Source organism: Trichomycterus rosablanca, chromosome 2, assembly GCF_030014385.1.
Source record: "Trichomycterus rosablanca isolate fTriRos1 chromosome 2, fTriRos1.hap1, whole genome shotgun sequence".
NCBI classification, from domain to species: domain Eukaryota; kingdom Metazoa; phylum Chordata; class Actinopteri; order Siluriformes; family Trichomycteridae; genus Trichomycterus; species Trichomycterus rosablanca.
Genome location: NC_085989.1, coordinates 32,875,178 through 32,893,294, shown reverse-complemented (window position 1 = coordinate 32,893,294; position 18,117 = coordinate 32,875,178). Strand labels below are relative to the sequence as shown.

The 18,117-nt window shown below is 35.2% G+C and overlaps 1 protein-coding gene across 2 annotated transcripts; it reads right to left on the bottom strand.

The window, feature by feature from the left end:
• Nucleotides 1-836: 836 nt before the first annotated feature.
• On the bottom strand, nucleotides 837-15,922 carry yars1 (tyrosyl-tRNA synthetase 1). 2 transcript variants are annotated; one of them, XM_062990736.1, is made up of 14 exons: nucleotides 15,857-15,922; nucleotides 13,703-13,799; nucleotides 12,321-12,467; nucleotides 7,643-7,818; nucleotides 6,382-6,511; nucleotides 6,200-6,280; nucleotides 4,939-5,031; nucleotides 4,704-4,839; nucleotides 4,526-4,611; nucleotides 4,295-4,430; nucleotides 4,074-4,150; nucleotides 2,867-3,060; nucleotides 1,979-2,120; nucleotides 837-1,389 (listed from the first exon to the last, which is right to left on the bottom strand). In XM_062990736.1, exons 2-14 carry the CDS (start codon nucleotides 13,757-13,759, stop codon nucleotides 1,279-1,281), a joined length of 1,566 nt encoding a protein of 521 aa, XP_062846806.1. In that variant the 5' UTR covers nucleotides 13,760-13,799; nucleotides 15,857-15,922; the 3' UTR covers nucleotides 837-1,278. The 2 variants fall into 2 exon arrangements, with proteins under 2 accessions (XP_062846806.1, XP_062846807.1); XM_062990737.1 differs by lacking the exon at nucleotides 15,857-15,922 and adding an exon at nucleotides 14,381-14,400.
• Between the last annotated feature and the right edge of the window lie 2,195 nt (nucleotides 15,923-18,117).

The following is an 18,117-nucleotide window of genomic DNA, read 5'->3' as shown; positions in this document are numbered from 1 at the left end:
AAACTATCAAAAAGAATATTTGATAAAGAATAGAGAATTCATTATCCTCTAATAATGAAGTGTGTCTGTGGGCATTTGCACCCATTTATTAAGTAGAACATAGGTACTGGTGATGTATGAGAAACCCTGGTGATAGGTGTCATAAACCGCCTCAAAGATGTTAAGGTCAGTTGATGTTGATGGTTGTGGTCAGTGCTCTGTGCAGGCCACTGAAGTTCCTCCACACCAAACTGGTCAAAGCATGTATTTATGGACCAGGAATGAGCCTTTACCCAAACTGTTTCCACAAAGTTGGAAGCAAATTTATTTTGAAGAAATTTTATACACAACAGTGGCCTAAAAAAACTTAACTCATTAATTATTAGGGGTGGTCCACATACTTTTGGCCATAAAGTGTAGGTTTTTGCAAAATGTAGTCTAGCTTGAATGTTTTCTTGCCACCCTACCCCACAGCCCAGACATATACTGTATAGAAGGCATTAGATTGTTGTCAACATGTACCGTAGTACACAACCAGTACTACACAACCAGTACTACAGAAATTTCTGCAGCTCCTTTAATGTTGCTGTAGGCCTCTTGGCAGACTCCAAGTCCGGTTTTTCATGAATTTTTAGGGAAAGTCCAACTCCTAGTAAATTCCTTATTTTTTTCTTATACTGGGTTAACTTACTTGGAATATATATTTGTGCAACTAAAAGTAATTATGTATAATAACACGTGAAGAACGTGAAAGTGACACTTAATAACCGAAACTTGCCCAAGTTACACATAAAGTCTATTAAACATGCCACATCTCGAATAGCTTTAAACCACCTTTAAGAATGAAAGAGAAGAAAGGGGTTTTAATGTATGTTATTTATTTTGTATTTGGTTAACAGTATGCATTACTTATGTTTAACAACCTCATCCATTTATTCATTTACTAACAGGTGAAAATGATTATTGTTGATGTAGTCCCACCATACCCATCATAATCCTGAGATACATGTGTGACATGTAACCTTTTAACAGACCATTATTTACTAAAGCACATAATGATAAAGATAAAGTTGAAAGACAACATAAGTATTGAGAATGATGTATTAATTAAGTGCTGATATTTTAAAAGAAACAGAACAGTATGAGAAGAATTATTTTTTAAAAATGCATGAAACACTTTTGCATGTACAGTTTTTAACCTGTGTTTACAGTTATTACAATAATGTATTATTGGGACACTAGGTTGTCATGTAATTCAAGAATTGAAGACAGAGTTGAAGAGAATGAGAGAAGTATTATTTAGCTGATGTTGCCACCCTTTAGTGTTTTACAGGTGATTTTTCCTAGTTTGGTGATCAAATCATTTTCTTTCCATTGAGCTACACACTCATCTGAAATCTTCATGTCCACCTGAGAAAGCACACACATTCAGAGAGAATATAACATGTAATATGCCTTTCACTCTCCTCAAAATACCCCTAAACACATCATTATAAAGCATTTATGTACATTCCATTTTAAAGCATCTTTGTGGAATAAGTTATTAAATGCATGAGTTACTAAAATTTATTGGATTATAAACTATCCTACATAAGCACTTTAGTAGCTCAACGGTAAATTACACTAGGCCATTGCAATAGAGAGCCAGGGTTCAAATTTTAGCAGTGCTATCAGCTGGATGGGCGTCTACACAGACATGATTGGCTATGTCTGGAAGTTGGTTGGCGGCACAGAACAGATCTCAGGTGTAGTGTGATAGCGTGTTACATCACTGCACCACCCAGGTGCCCAGAAGTATATTATATTGCCAAAAGTATTTGGACACCTGACCATGTGCTTGTTTGAAATCCCATTTCAAAAACAAATTATATTAACACAGAGTGACCTTTATGTGATCTTTTCAGCTATAACAACAGCCACTCCTCTGAGAGGGCTTCTCACAAGACTTTGAAGAAAGTCTGCAGATTTGTGGCCATTCAGTCAAAATATTTTTACATACCTGCAACTTTTCAAACACCTTCTTTTTTGGCTTTAATTCATCATCCGGTGTGCCTGACGAGTATCCATCTACAAAAACACGGTCACCTGGTGCTGACCCTTCAGGAGGATCCAATGGTTCGACTTTCCTGGGCTCACCTTCCCTGCATCATATATAATTAACACAAATGAAACTACAAATTACATTTAAAAGACCAAAACACATCTGAACAGGCTTGTATATTACTAGCACATTAAAACTGACAGATTGCGGTTCGCTTCTACTTGAGTCAGTCACTAATCTGATTGAAGTAAAGGTTTGTAAATAGATAGCTGGTAGTATTACTATTTCAAAATAAACTCAATACATTAATTTATTTATTTATTAGGATTTTAACGTGATGTTTTACACACTTTGGTTACATTCATGACAAAAATGGTAGTTACTCGTTAGACAAGAATCATCAGTTTATAAGTTTAATGTTGCATGTTCTCCCTCACACACGGGGAGAACATGCAAACTCCACACAGAAAGGACCCGGGCCGCTCCACCTGGGGATCAACTTGCTTTAAAAGCATTTAAAAAATGTACTAACAAATAGTCAATCTAATAAAAACCACAATTAATTTTTTATATAATGTATGGTATATTTACATACAGATACATTTAAAGTCAGTGTGTAATGTTTTTTAGTGCCTGGAAAAATTGACAACAAGATTGTTTGCTTCTAACGAGTCAGTTCTTAAAACTCTTTATTGGTAAGTCTTGGTGAGTCATTAAAGATAAACAGTATGCAGTTTAGATTGACAATCAAAGAACTGGTGAGGCTCAGTGCAAATCAGATCATTCGTAGGCATGTAAACCTACTCTGTGAATAAGAAAAATTGAGCCACTATAACAGGTACTCACACTGAGGCACAGAGCAGCATAGCCTGAGACTCGATTCCACGCATATTCTGTGGCTTTAGATTGCACAGTAATACCACAAGCCGATCCTGCAGCTCCTCCTGAGTAATGTAGGCCACCAGTCCGCTCACGACAGTCCGAGGCTGCTCCTCACCGACATCGATCTTCTCTAAATACAGAGAGTCTGCGTCTGGGTGCTACAGTGTAAAAAATAAGCACATGCATTATAAAAGCGTTATACCTTCAGCAGTTAGAAAAGTCCCAGTAAACAGTGTCCTGACATTTGCTTTATTCATCAGCAACAACTACAAACTTCTGCCAAGCATAACAATCAAATGTTTTTTTTCCAGGCTTTGCCAAGAGACTACTGCTCTATATTTGTTATTTTAAGGTTGCAATGAAACTAGCCCTATTTGTGTGGGCACAGAGAAGCTATCAGCTGTAGTCAAACAAAATATGAGGGATTTAGGAGGCCATGCAACAAAGTGACATTATAGAACTTTAGACAATCTAGAACAATCTAGAACCACTATATTATTAATATTATGTGTTAAGAATTGAAATGAAGGTGCTCAGGTGGAACATACGGTAGGTTACTACCACTGAGATCTGGGTTCAAATCTCAGACACACAAACACGATTGGCTATGTGTGGGGGAAGGGGGTTGGATGGCCAAAGTCTCGTGATGGATTGGTGTCCATCAAGGGTATTCCTGGATTCTTTCCTGGTAGAACCGGAACCATTGCGACCCTGACCATGGTTACTGAAAATGTAATTAAAATAATACAAATGCTGCCATTTGTATATTATTATTTATTAGGATTTTAATGTCATGTTTGACACACTTTGGTTACATTCATGACAGGACAGGTAGTTACTCGTTACACAAGATTCATTAGTTCAAGTTTTTAAATGTTAAACACAGTCATGGACAATTTTATATCTCCAATTCACCTCACTTGAATGTCTTTGGACTGTGGGGAAAAAAACAGAGCTCCAGGAGGAAACCCACGCAGACACAGGGAGAACATGCACACTTCACACAGGACCCGGACCACTCCAACTGGGAATCGATTTGTATAAGTTGTAACTAATTTGTAAAAGGTTTTGGAGAACAAAGGGTGTTCTAGTCCATTTGATCACAAAAAAGTATTGAAAACCTAAAACTACCAAAAATTAAGACTTGTGTCATACAGGAATTTTGACATACCTTCTCAACACTGACGATTTTACCCACTCGGAGATCCAGTCTGGATGGAATGACTTCATCATCCTCTGCTGCACCTTCTGTAAAACAACCACCAATTCTCAGGTTGAATAACAGAGCTTTGCTCATTGAGGCTATACAAAAGGTTTAGATGTATTTCATGAATTCATGCTATTACACGATCAATGCTGACGGATTTCCATTTGTGTGTTTATTGCACTCACTGTTTTTAGATGTAGCTGGATAAGCTGAATTGGTCAGTTTCTTTAACTCTGGTGTTTCAAACTTTTTCCTGATAGGATCCAGCAGCTTCTTCAGAGCCACCTCTACTGAGGCTTTTAAATCTCCGGGATGGACATGCTATTGATCAAATATAAAAAGTATTAAATGCTGTACAAACTGTACACTTTAAACAATCTACGTTACCATAGTAAAATGCTGAAGTGTTGAAGTACCTCCTCTGCAAAGTCTTTCTCTACATCTTCATAAACTGTGTAAACTTTGTCGCCTCCCCATTTAGGATCTCGCTTAATCACAAATTCTAAAGAAGAAATGAGTCAGTGAACATTCTTATGTTAACATACTTAGCTGATAAATGATATTAACTTAGGCTTTTACAGGGTCTGTGCTTACCAGAATGCAGAGGGAAGAGAACATGCTTGACAAAGGAAAGAACTCCATTGTTCTGAATATTTCCAGGTTCACAAAAAGCCTTCTTCAGCTTCTTCTTCACATCCTCTTTCTTATCCAGGAGGTCTATCTTGGATTCCTTGGAGAAGTAAAGTAAATGTGTGAACATAAGCATATCAAATGTTCCTGAGAAAAAGATGAGAAAAGGTTCTCCAAGAACATGGTATTTATACCTCACCTCTTCAGAAGAGCTCATTTTGCCTCCAGTCAGGCCGGGCACCATGGGATTCATCATGTGAATCCGTTTAGTGTAACCCAGATTGGGCAGGTACTGAAAAAACGGGAAAAAGAGAGACGACAACATGAATCGGATGACGCTGCAGCGTAGTTTCTGCTCACTGTGTTTGTTATTATTACTGTTTTACATTACTGCCACCTTCACTACATTATGCTGTTTTTCATGTAAAAAATTTGTTAATATGACACTTTGTGATGTTTTATAGTTGCTATATGCTTGTCGGTTAACATATCCATTAACCAATGACAAACGTTTACCAGTTATAAGTAAGGCCCGCCATGAAAATCGTGTCACAAACCATGAAATGAGCCGTTTTTCCATGTAATATGCAATTTGCAGTGAAATTCAGAATTTAAGGTTTGTGTTTAGTGATTTAAGATTTTTAATTCTTGTAGCTTATGAAATATGAGGTGCAATATGAGGCAGTCCTAGCAATCATACTGCAATTAAGTTAGTGTAACAGACTTTTCTGTGCTGTAGTGTGCTGACAATGTTTGATATGTGTTTATGAATTAAATGCATTTTGTCCCTTTGGGGATTCCATAACCAATGAAAATGTATGCTTCTCTACACACATGATCATCTCTCTGTAGTTTGTGTTGTGCCTCAAAAGTACAAGCCAGTAAAGTATTATGCTCCTGATAGTGTCTATGTACACTTTATTTATTTCTTTATAAACTCAGCAAACTCTAAAGACGCTCGGTTACATTAGCAATCGATTAGACAAGATTTCCAATATGTCGAAATCTAAAGCAGCTAAAAACATGATTTGGGTAACTGAGTTTGGAAAACGCCCAGCCGATTCTGAGGACATGGGAGGGGGGGTGGCTGTCAAAACACAGACGAGAATTTTCATCTTTGAAACAGTTTCAAACCGTTGCTGGATGTTTTAGGTCTACATTTAACTATTAAGGTAGGCTGTGCTGTGTATTGTAGCTTCCATTCATTCTATAATTCAATTTATGAGTGTTATTTAATGACTTCCATTAAATGTGGCACTTTTCTTTAAAAACAAAACATGAAATCTGTGTCCGTGAAATTAAAAACAATTTTCCGTGAATTCATTAGGGCCCTAGTTATAAGTAATTGGCAACCTTTTCCAATGTACATACTGTTTTTTTTAGATATCAGATATATTTTACATTTGAATGTCCACACTGAACAGATGTTTTGCTCATACTATATCTATAGAAATTCTTACCTTTTCTGCTAAAGTGAAAATTTTCCTCTGGTCAACTCCACCAAACTGTGCATCCACCTTTAAGTGTTCCTCATCCAGTGCCTACATACCAAAACAACCCATCACATCAACATGTTGGGACTACAATGCTTATACAATGCACACTGCAGAGTCAATTAGATTTAGTGAGTGAAGCTAAGCACCTGTAGTCCAGGGTAGAGCAGACCACTCAGGAGAGGATGCTCCACCTGCTTCACTACTTCAGCTCCAGCCTTCTTCGCATCATGCTCTGTTACTATGGAGGAAAGCCTGTACACATCCAGTGTGTACTCCCTGTCAAGTGAACAGCAAAAACACCATCACAAGATTAGAAAGAGTAAAGACTATGGTAAAGATTTACTACTCTGAAATTTACACCAACTAAAGAATGCAATTTAGCTTTTTCAGATTTAAAGGTTAAAGATTAAAATCTTGAACAGGCCGCTCAGGTGGCGCAGCGGTAAAAAGACACGCTGCAACCAGGGCTGGATTCTGAGTACCTTGTATCGAATCCAGCTCTGCTTCACCAGTTTGAATCTGAGTGGCTGTATGAGCAACGATTGGCTGGTTGCTCAGTTGGGGGGTGGGACAAAGAAGCGGATGTGGGTCTCTCTCTGTCAGAATGCGATTAGGACCTCTGCCGACTGATTAGAGGCGCCTGCACAAGAGATGAGGAAGAGTGCCCTTAGGGTGTGTATCTCCGCATGCAACGCTAGGTGGCGCCAAACTCATAAAAATGTGTGGGTGGCAAAAATGCATCCGGCTGCTGCCCATGTTTCGGAGGGGATATGGGTTAGCTTCGATCTCCTCGGTCAGGGCAGGGTTCGGCATAGACAGAGAGGAAGCACGATACAAATTGAACAATTGGATGTGCTAAAGGGGGAGAAAAAGGGGAAAAAATTATTGAACAGAACTACTGAGAGGCACATGTTTTAACCATACTGATGCCATAAGCCATCCCATCTGGTAGCTGATAGGCTCTGCTCCTAGAGTGGGAGGGATGGCATTCCTTTGCCCTACCAATTATGCAACATCATTTCAGGGGTCATTAAGCTTATGCGCTTGGAGGGGGATAGTTAGCATCCATGAGATGAAATCCAGAGGAAACACATTGGCTTTCACCCTCCTGTATGGCCGTTTGTCACATGATGGGTAATAAATGGCAATAATAGCCACTGTTGATGAAAGTTACACAATGACTTAAAAGTGGTTGATGAAAATTCAAGTTCATAGTTCATGGTATGTAGGTCTTATTAAGTTTATCAACAATAGAAAATGACTATGTGAGAAACAAGCATTGTTACTTCTGGAATCTCAATGTTTAGCTCTGCTATTTAGGACAATTGTTTTTTCCCCAATTCTCTAGGTTGTGCCAGTAGAACTTCAAACTGAAACAAGTTAGTAGACCTGGGAGATGTCTTTTACCTGCTCAACTGGAAGTCTGTTCCTTTTACAAACTTGAGCTTATCCAGAGGAACTCCAATGCTCTCCAGCATGGCCTTAATGACCTGTTCATAGTACTGTACACGCAGCTCAAGCAGCTCCCAGGGTGCTTTCATGTTGTCCAAGTATGCATGAAGGTCAGCAAAAAGGATGGTCACCTACAACAGACAAATCTAGTCATATTAATGCATTAACTATTAACATTCTTAATAAATATTAAATACACCTATATTTCCAAAAAGACAAATAAAAATGTATTTGGTTTACAAAGGTTCATCAGAGACAGCACACAGACTCCTCACAAAAACTGGTGTAAATCAGCCAATAGCAATGTTGCTGAGAATGGTTGACAGGTAATGTTGATTTTTTCATAATAAATTTCAGACAGACGGACGGACGGACAGACAGACAGATAGCTGGAAGGATGGATGGATGGATGGACAGACAGATAGATAGATGAATGGATAGATGAATGGATAGATGAATGGATAGATGGATAGATGAATAAATAGACAACTAGACAGACAGATAGATAAACAAATGGATGGATAGATAGACAGAGACAGATAGACGAATAAATGAATGATGATGATACTTTATTGATTCCAAAGGAAATTAAACAATTTAAATTCAAATTTGAATAAATGAATTGTGCCATTTAGCATCATAGCATCTTGATCTAAATGTTCTATCTAATTATAGGCCAAATTCAAACCTTCCTTTTGTCTCTAAGATACTAGAAAAAGTAGTTTCCAAACAATTATGTTCTTATTTGAATGAAAACTGTATTCATGAAAAATTTAAATCAGGATTTAGACCCAACCGTAGTACCGAAACCGCAATAATTAGAGTAGTTAACGAGTTGTTAATGTCTTCTGATAATGTTACCGATCTTCCGATCTTGTTACCAGCTCGCTCTCCCTTTAAGTTATTCTGTAATAATTAGGGCTGCCGGAGTCTAAAACTCTCTGTAAAATTGATATTTTACTCAACTCGCTTTGTTTATTTTTTAACTACATTCTCTGTTGTTTTACCCCGAGGGCGTTCTGATAGAAACCTGTTTACCCGCCCAAGGTTAAGGAATGAAGTCGAGACTGCCGTGCCAACAATGCTGCTCCTGCCGGATGTGATGGCAGTTGGCGTGTTTGCACCTAGAATGTCACGAACGCACTACAGACTTTATTGCAGACTGGACTGAATAATAACTCTATTATTATTTATATATTTATTGCTAGTTACAAATTTTAGTTCATTTTAATTCTGTGTTTGTATGATTTGTGTAAATCCTATTTATTTAAAATTTCCTCCAGGCTACCCAAGAAGGATGGGCCCTGCTGAGTCTGGTTCCTCTCAAGGTTTCTTTCTGTAATTTTAAGGGAGTTTTTCCTTGCCACAGTCGCCCTCGGCTTGCTCAAAAGGGTTTTTTTTTGTATCTGTTGGTCCTGGATTTTGTAAAGTTGCTTTGAGACAATGTCTATTGTAAAAAGCACAATATAAAAAAATTTGACTTGACTGACATCATAACTATTTGGATTGACAACTGTAGTAATAATCTGCATCATTCCATCATTCACCTACAACAGACAAATCTAGTCATATTAATGCATTAACTATTAACATTCTTAATAAATATTAAATACACCTATATTTCCAAAAAGACAAATAAAAATGTATTTGGTTTACAAAGGTTCATCAGAGACAGCACACAGACTCCTCACAAAAACTGGTGTAAATCAGCCAATAGCAATGTTGCTGAGAATGGTTGACAGGTAATGTTGATTTTTTCATAATAAATTTCAGACAGACAGACGGACGGACAGACAGACAGATAGCTGGAAGGATGGATGGACAGACAGACAGATAGATAGATGAATGGATAGATGAATGGATAGATGAATGGATAGATGGATAGATGAATAAATAGACAAATAGACAGACAGATAGATAAACAAATGGATGGATAGATAGACAGAGACAGATAGACGAATAAATGAATGATGATGATACTTTATTGATTCCAAAGGAAATTAAACAATTTAAATTCAAATTTGAATAAATGAATTGTGCCATTTAGCATCATAGCATCTTGATCTAAATGTTCTATCTAATTATAGGCCAAATTCAAACCTTCCTTTTGTCTCTAAGATACTAGAAAAAGTAGTTTCCAAACAATTATGTTCTTATTTGAATGAAAACTGTATTCATGAAAAATTTTAATCAGGATTTAGACCCAACCGTAGTACCGAAACCGCAATAATTAGAGTAGTTAACGAGTTGTTAATGTCTTCTGATAATGTTACCGATCTTCCGATCTTGTTACCAGCTCGCTCTCCCTTTTAGTTATTCTGTAATAATTAGGGCTGCCGGAGTCTAAAACTCTCTGTAAAATTGATATTTTACTCAACTCGCTTTGTTTATTTTTTAACTACATTCTCTGTTGTTTTACCCCGAGGGCGTTCTGATAGAAACCTGTTTACCCGCCCAAGGTTAAGGAATGAAGTCGAGACTGCCGTGCCAACAATGCTGCTCCTGCCGGATGTGATGGCAGTTGGCGTGTTTGCACCTAGAATGTCACGAACGCACTACAGACTTTATTGCAGACTGGACTGAATAATAACTCTATTATTATTTATATATTTATTGCTAGTTACAAATTTTAGTTCATTTTAATTCTGTGTTTGTTTGATTTGTGTAAATCCTATTTATTTAAAATTTCCTCCAGGCTACCCAAGAAGGATGGGCCCTGCTGAGTCTGGTTCCTCTCAAGGTTTCTTTCTGTAATTTTAAGGGAGTTTTTCCTTGCCACAGTCGCCCTCGGCTTGCTCAAAAGGGTTTTTTTTTGTATCTGTTGGTCCTGGATTTTGTAAAGTTGCTTTGAGACAATGTCTATTGTAAAAAGCACAATATAAATAAATTTGACTTGACTGACATCATAACTATTTGGATTGACAACTGTAGTAATAATCTGCATCATTCCATCATTCACCTACAACGGACAAATCTAGTCATATTAATGCATTAACTATTAACATTCTTAATAAATATTAAATACACCTATATTTCCAAAAAGACAAATAAAAATGTATTTGGTTTACAAAGGTTCATCAGAGACAGCACACAGACTCCTCACAAAAACTGGTGTAAATCAGCCAATAGCAATGTTGCTGAGAATGGTTGACAGGTAATGTTGATTTTTTCATAATAAATTTCAGACAGACAGACGGACGGACAGACAGACAGATAGCTGGAAGGATGGATGGATGGATGGACAGACAGACAGATAGATAGATAGATGAATGGATAGATGAATGGATAGATGAATGGATAGATGAATGGATAGATGAATGGATAGATGGATGGATGAATAAATAGACAAATAGACAGACAGATAGATAAACAAATGGATGGATAGATAGACAGAATAAATGAATGATGATGATACTTTATTGATTCCAAAGGAAATTAAACAATTTAAATTCAAATTTGAATAAATGAATTGTGCCATTTAGCATCATAGCATCTTGATCTAAATGTTCTATCTAATTATAGGCCAAATTCAAACCTTCCTTTTGTCTCTAAGATACTAGAAAAAGTAGTTTCCAAACAATTATGTTCTTATTTGAATGAAAACTGTATTCATGAAAAATTTAAATCAGGATTTAGACCCAACCGTAGTACCGAAACCGCAATAATTAGAGTAGTTAACGAGTTGTTAATGTCTTCTGATAATGTTACCGATCTTCCGATCTTGTTACCAGCTCGCTCTCCCTTTTAGTTATTCTGTAATAATTAGGGCTGCCGGAGTCTAAAACTCTCTGTAAAATTGATATTTTACTCAACTCGCTTTGTTTATTTTTTAACTACATTCTCTGTTGTTTTACCCCGAGGGCGTTCTGATAGAAACCTGTTTACCCGCCCAAGGTTAAGGAATGAAGTCGAGACTGCCGTGCCAACAATGCTGCTCCTGCCGGATGTGATGGCAGTTGGCGTGTTTGCACCTAGAATGTCACGAACGCACTACAGACTTTATTGCAGACTGGACTGAATAATAACTCTATTATTATTTATATATTTATTGCTAGTTACAAATTTTAGTTCATTTTAATTCTGATTAAAATGAACATGATTTGTGTAAATCCTATTTATTTAACATTTCCTCCAGGCTACCCAAGAAGGATAGGCCCTGCTGAGTCTGGTTCCTCTCAAGGTTTCTTTCTGTAATTTTAAGGGAGTTTTTCCTTGCCACAGTCGCCCTCGGCTTGCTCAAAAGGGTTTTTTTTTTGTATCTGTTGGTCCTGGATTTTGTAAAGTTGCTTTGAGACAATGTCTATTGTAAAAAGCGCTATATAAATAAATTTGGATTGACAACTGTAGTAATAATCTGCATCATTCCACTGCACTTTTAAACCCTGTGCATCATGCAGAGTACAAATAGTAGACAGTCTGAGACCAGTGTGCATGATTAGCTACAGGTTTAATAAACTGGCCATTAACTTTGTTGCTATGTGCATGTTGCGGTCAAACTAAAGCATGATTTACACACTAATCTGACCTTCATACACCTAATCAAAAATGTACACTTAATGTTGGCAACCACCCAGTACAAATGTTAATGTGCTGCTAAAAATAACAGCAAACAAAAAGTCAAAACAGCACCAACCTCACATCCAGCCTTCAGGAAGTCAGCAATCTTAGACATGGGAACAAAGTAAGCCACATGAGGCTTGCCTGTGGTTGCTGTGCCCCAGTATACCTTCAACTCTCTTTCCTTAAGAATTTCCTTAAGCCTTTCTTCCCCAAGAACTTCCTAAAGATACAACATGTGTAGGTAGTTAATATATACATCATACGGGTAGTAGGGCTGTCGCGCTAACCGCAATTTTGAAATATCGCGGTATAGACCAGCCAACCGCAGGGCATGCCAAGCAACCGCAACACCGCGGTGTTCACGTTTTTTCTTTCTTTCTTCTATTTTTTTTTGTTTATATTGTTGCAGGTCCATCTTGTTTTATACGCTTACATTCGGGCGTAATAAATGTTAAATGAATTCATAATGAAAATGAGCTAGGAGCGACATTTTCCCGCAACCTGTTCTCATGCGTTGCTGCTGAGTGTCAGGCTTTGTGTTTTAAAATGTAAACAATCGCAACAGGAATTATAGGCAAGTTTATTAATGATTAAATTGAGTTCACACTCAATAAATACTTGTAATTTAGACTATATTCAAACAGCCTTGGTGTACTAAAACACTTAATGACGGTTAATATGGCATTGCAGCCTGCAAATATTCTCTTTCTGGTCTTGCTGGAATGATTTAAATGTATTTTTTCGTTGAATAAAAATGTATTGAAACGAATAATAACTTGAAATGTAGTATATATTGTTATGTTAATTATATCTACTAAATAGATAGGTTGTCGCATTGTAAAGTCGCATGCAGGTACAGTACACGTGTATTAGTGTAACGAGCCCCATCAGAGAGAGTTTTAGTACCGAGGGGAACATCGCTACCCCACTCAGATTCTCTCTAAACCACATCAGATGAACGTGTTGGTTCTTCTAGCGCGCATAATAACGCAGGTTTAAACTCTTACAGACTTTATTATATTTCTTTTTTACCATATTTTGATTAGATGTGTATTTACAATATTTAGCCTAAACACTTTTTTTTTTTCGTTTCACAGTGTATATCTAGCCTAGGAGCTAAATTTAAACCTTTTTTTAATAGAGAAAAGACGCGCATCCCTGCTCTGTTCTGTATTTAACATTAAACACGCATTTCATTGGTCTTAAAGCTGTCTCATCTTTGTCATTATAAAGCAATAATATACCGAATCATAGCCTAACAATAAAGCTTGTTTATATAGCTCTAAAATGCAGATTAATTAAGTAATTTTCAAAAACAAAAAAAAATGGCGATATTACCGCATACCGCGATATTGAGACAGGTTGAATATCGCAAGGGGAAATTCTTTCACCGCGACAGCCCTAACGGGTAGCTTTTACACAGAGTAAGAAAGAACCAACTATAATGTGTCTTACCTGAAGATTTCGAGTGATGAGGTTGAACTTCTCATCCGGGCTCAGTTGTTCACCCATTGTACTGAGCTTCTGTTACTGCCTCAGCTATATTGACAACCTAGACAAAAACAGATCATTTTAGTAAGACAACAGAAACAATTTTATCTGCTATTTTTTTTTTTAGATTGAATTCAGTGGCTGTTGAACAGTTTACAGACTGTTCTACTTCATAACATGCAAATATTAGATAAAGGAAGTACACATAGATTATTTATTAACAGGAAACATAAAACACTAAAATATTTTACTGTGACATGTATTTAAAGACCTTACATTGCATAATATTTTAATTAAAATATACTTGAGATTCCTGAGTAAAAAGGTCAAGTCTATTTCAGACCGAGCTTTGGAATTTGTCTAATCATAGCAGTGCATTCTGGGAAGTATATCTACTACATTTACACCACACAACATGTGGAAAAAAGTGCATTAATCGTTAAAGTAATAGTTTACAGCTGGTACAAATGCTAAATACAAAAATCACGAGAACAAAACCAGAACAAACGCCAACAAATGGAATTTGGGGAAAAATCTTTAGTATTAACGATCTGAATCTGTTCGAACTGCTCAACAAAAATCCAAACTTAATACATTATTACAGGTAATAACAGTTAACATTTCAGATTTCAGATTACGAACCGAAATTCGCGAAACACGTGACGTCACGAACAAGTTGACTCAGAGTCTCTCTGTCTGTATATATACAGTGAGTGAACAATCGCAGTGTTTTTCCTGCGTTTTCATTATTAAAAAACATGCCCACACACACACAAACACATGCAGGTTTAATGTTATCCAGTTCAGTCTGAAAAAAAAACTTAAAAAGAGCCTCACAGTGAAGATAAACCGGAGACAAACGCAACAGCGCGCGCGTGTGTGTGTTTGTGCCTTTAAGAGATGATCTGTTTAGTGTCGCTAAGTGATTCATGAGTCGATTCACTTTCATGCGATGCGTAAGTTCTTCTTCTCGGTTATCTCTCCGTGTTTACTGTTATTAATTAAATGTCGTGGTTTTAAATAAACACCAGATACTTCAGAACAGTTTGTGTGACTCTTTTACATTAAAAAGCTTAATTTAAGAGCTTAATTAAACTGCTATTACCACAGATCTGTAACCGAGTCAGACTCGTTCCGTCTAAAAGTTTTCTGATGATCCTAAAAGTTCAGCAGATGATCCTGAACTAACGAATTTGGTAATGAATAAACTTTTGCCTCTGATTGGCTCTGTAACGTTTTCTGTTCTCATCTAAATCACAAGTAAGAACCGCTCACGATTTACCAAAGTGAACCAGGAGTTTATATAACGTGCTGATAGAATCGACTCAGATGTGACCGGGTTGAATTATCTTTTTAAAGTAAATATTACAATCAGCAAAATTACATCGTATGCATGATGCACAACGTTAATGATGTTATTTTAGGTCATGAAGAGCTTTCACGATGGTTTCTGTACGATTGTTGATGAATGGTGATGTGATGGTTGGTGCTTCGTAGCTCAAAGTCTGGATCAATCCACTGAGCTGTTAACTTAACGTGATCTTTTATATATCACACGATCGGATCGGCTACTTTTAGGAAATATCGGCCGATCACCGATAGCATATTTTGATTAAAAATCGGCCGATACCGATTCATAGCCGATCGATCGTCCCATCTCTAGTTATAATGGCTTATTTACCTTAGTTATGAAACTATATGACTAACAGGGTTTGGGACTATTTGGGATTCATAGAGATGAATCAGAAATAACTGCCTATAGACTGACATCGACAGTCGACAAGCTGTTTGTGATTGATCACATACTAACAATTCATTCATTCGATTATAGGGCATATCTGCCATGAATTTGAGCAGATTTACATTGCATTATAACACATGGATCACGATAAGTGTATTATAACCTCTATAATATTTTAACCCAAACTGACCAAAAGCAAGCTAACACATGCTAGTGAATCATTCATTCATTCGGTTACTTCAAATATCCTAGCTGTTGAGCAGCTGATAATTTTTATTACGCCCAGTGGATAACTTTTATTAGGTAAAAACAATATTTATTAAAAACTTAACAAGCATAAAATACTATATAAACACTGAGAAATGAAGAGTCAGTACCTGAGTCTGTGTGCTGCGAGAAAACGCGTTGTCGATGACACCCAGTTCCGCTTGTGTATTACATCAGGTCTTTCAAACTAAAAGTTTCTGTTAATCAACAAACTAATGCGTTTACAATTTAAAACTATAACAGAATACTACATAAATATGCCCTAAATAAATAGAATAAATAATAAATAAATATACATGATCGATATTTTATTTTTTTAAACTATAATAAAAAGAAATAATTATAATATTTTACTATGTCGACAGTATTGCATCAGCGCTGTATAATCGATTGTCGAGTCCACTAACCAAAATAATAGCATATGATAAAACAAACCAACCTGTTCAAAACACTGGAGCATTAATATTCTCAATCAAGTATAAACTTCAAAAAGTAAATAAATGAACACTTTGGTCTCGATGGACCAGGTGCCCCCTGCATTACATTTAATGCATTATTTTGAGGTAAGACAAATTCAAAGTACCTAAAAGAAACCACTGCGGTAAAGTTAGTTTTATATTCGACATTCGTTTAACATTCGCCATTCCGATCTATATAAATGGTTCAAAAAACACTTAACACCTACTTATTTTACGAATTCTTGCACAGATTTAAGTGGGCAACATACTACAAAAGCTATTTTATAATAATTTTAAGGTTAAATGTATTTATTTAAAGAAAGATTAAAATAAAACCGCTGATCAAGCGTCAACTTCAGCTAAAGCGTTAGGGAGCGTCATCAAACTAACAGAAAAACGTAGGAAACATTTACTCTGCACTTATTACAGAGAAAAAAATCCATTAAAGTCTTGTAATGTATTCATGGATTCATGTCAATCTATTTTTTATAAACACAAATTATTGTATCTCACAACCTACAAACCTTGTTTTATAGATACTGTTTTTATATGTCAGTTATTTTAATTTAAAATTAAGATAAAAAAATCCATGATATTTTGATATTGGAGACAAATAAATCTATTCAACTATGATATGATTTAATATAATAAACCCAAACTATTTTTAATATACACATATTAATGTCCCTCACCTCCTACAAACCTTGTTTTTTAAATAATACTTTTATTTTAAATTTATTTTAATTTATAGTTTATATCAATGAATACGTAATAAGTGTGTATAAGAGATAAATCTATTTAACTCTTACATGATTTAATATAATAAAACCAAAATATTTTTAATATACACATATTAATGTCCCTCACATCCTACAAAAAATGTTTTTTTTAAATAATAATTTCATTTTTGGTTTATAATTTGGGTTTATTATATTAAATCATATCACAGTTTAATAGATTTATCTCTGATAACCACTTATTATGGATTTATTGATCTTAAGTATTAATTACAAAAAAAAAAAAAAAAGCAGTAATTATAAAACAAGGTTTGTAGGATGTGAAGGACATTAATATGCGTATATTAAAAAAACTTTGGGTTTATTATATTAAATGATTTCAGAGTTTAACAGATTTATTTATCTTCAATATAAAAGTATTATGGATTCATTGATCCTAACTATAAACAAAAATAAAATAAAAATAAAAGCAGTATCTATAAAACAAGGTTTGTAGGATGTGAGGGACATTAGTATGTGTATATTAAAAATAATTTGGGTTTATTATATTAAATCATGTAAGAGTTTAATAGATTTTTTAGTTCCAATATAAAAGTATTATGGGTTTACTGATTTTAACTATAAATTAAAATGAATTTAAAATAAAAGTATTATTTAAAAAACAACTTTTGTAGGTTGTGAGGGACATTAATATGTGTATATTAAAAATAGTTTGGGTTTAGTATATTAAATGATTTCATAGTTGAATAGATTTCTTTAGTTCCAATATAAAAGTATTATGTATTAATTGATCCTAAGTATAAATTAAAATAAATTAAAAATAAAAGTAGTATCTATAAAACAACTTTTGTAGGATGTGAGGGACATTAATATGTGTATGTTAAAAATAGTTTGGGTTTAGTATATTAAATCATGTAAGAGTTTAATAGATTTCTTTAGTTCCAATATAAAAGTATTATGAATTAATTGATCCTAAGTATAAATTAAAATAAATTAAAAATAAAAGTAGTATCTATAAAACAACTTTTGTAGGATGTGAGGGACATTAATATGTGTATATTAAAAATATTTTGGTTTTATTATATTAAATCATGTAAGAGTTTAATAGATTTCTTTAGTTCCAATATAAAAGTATTATGGATTCATTGATCTTAAGTATAAATATAAATAAAAGTA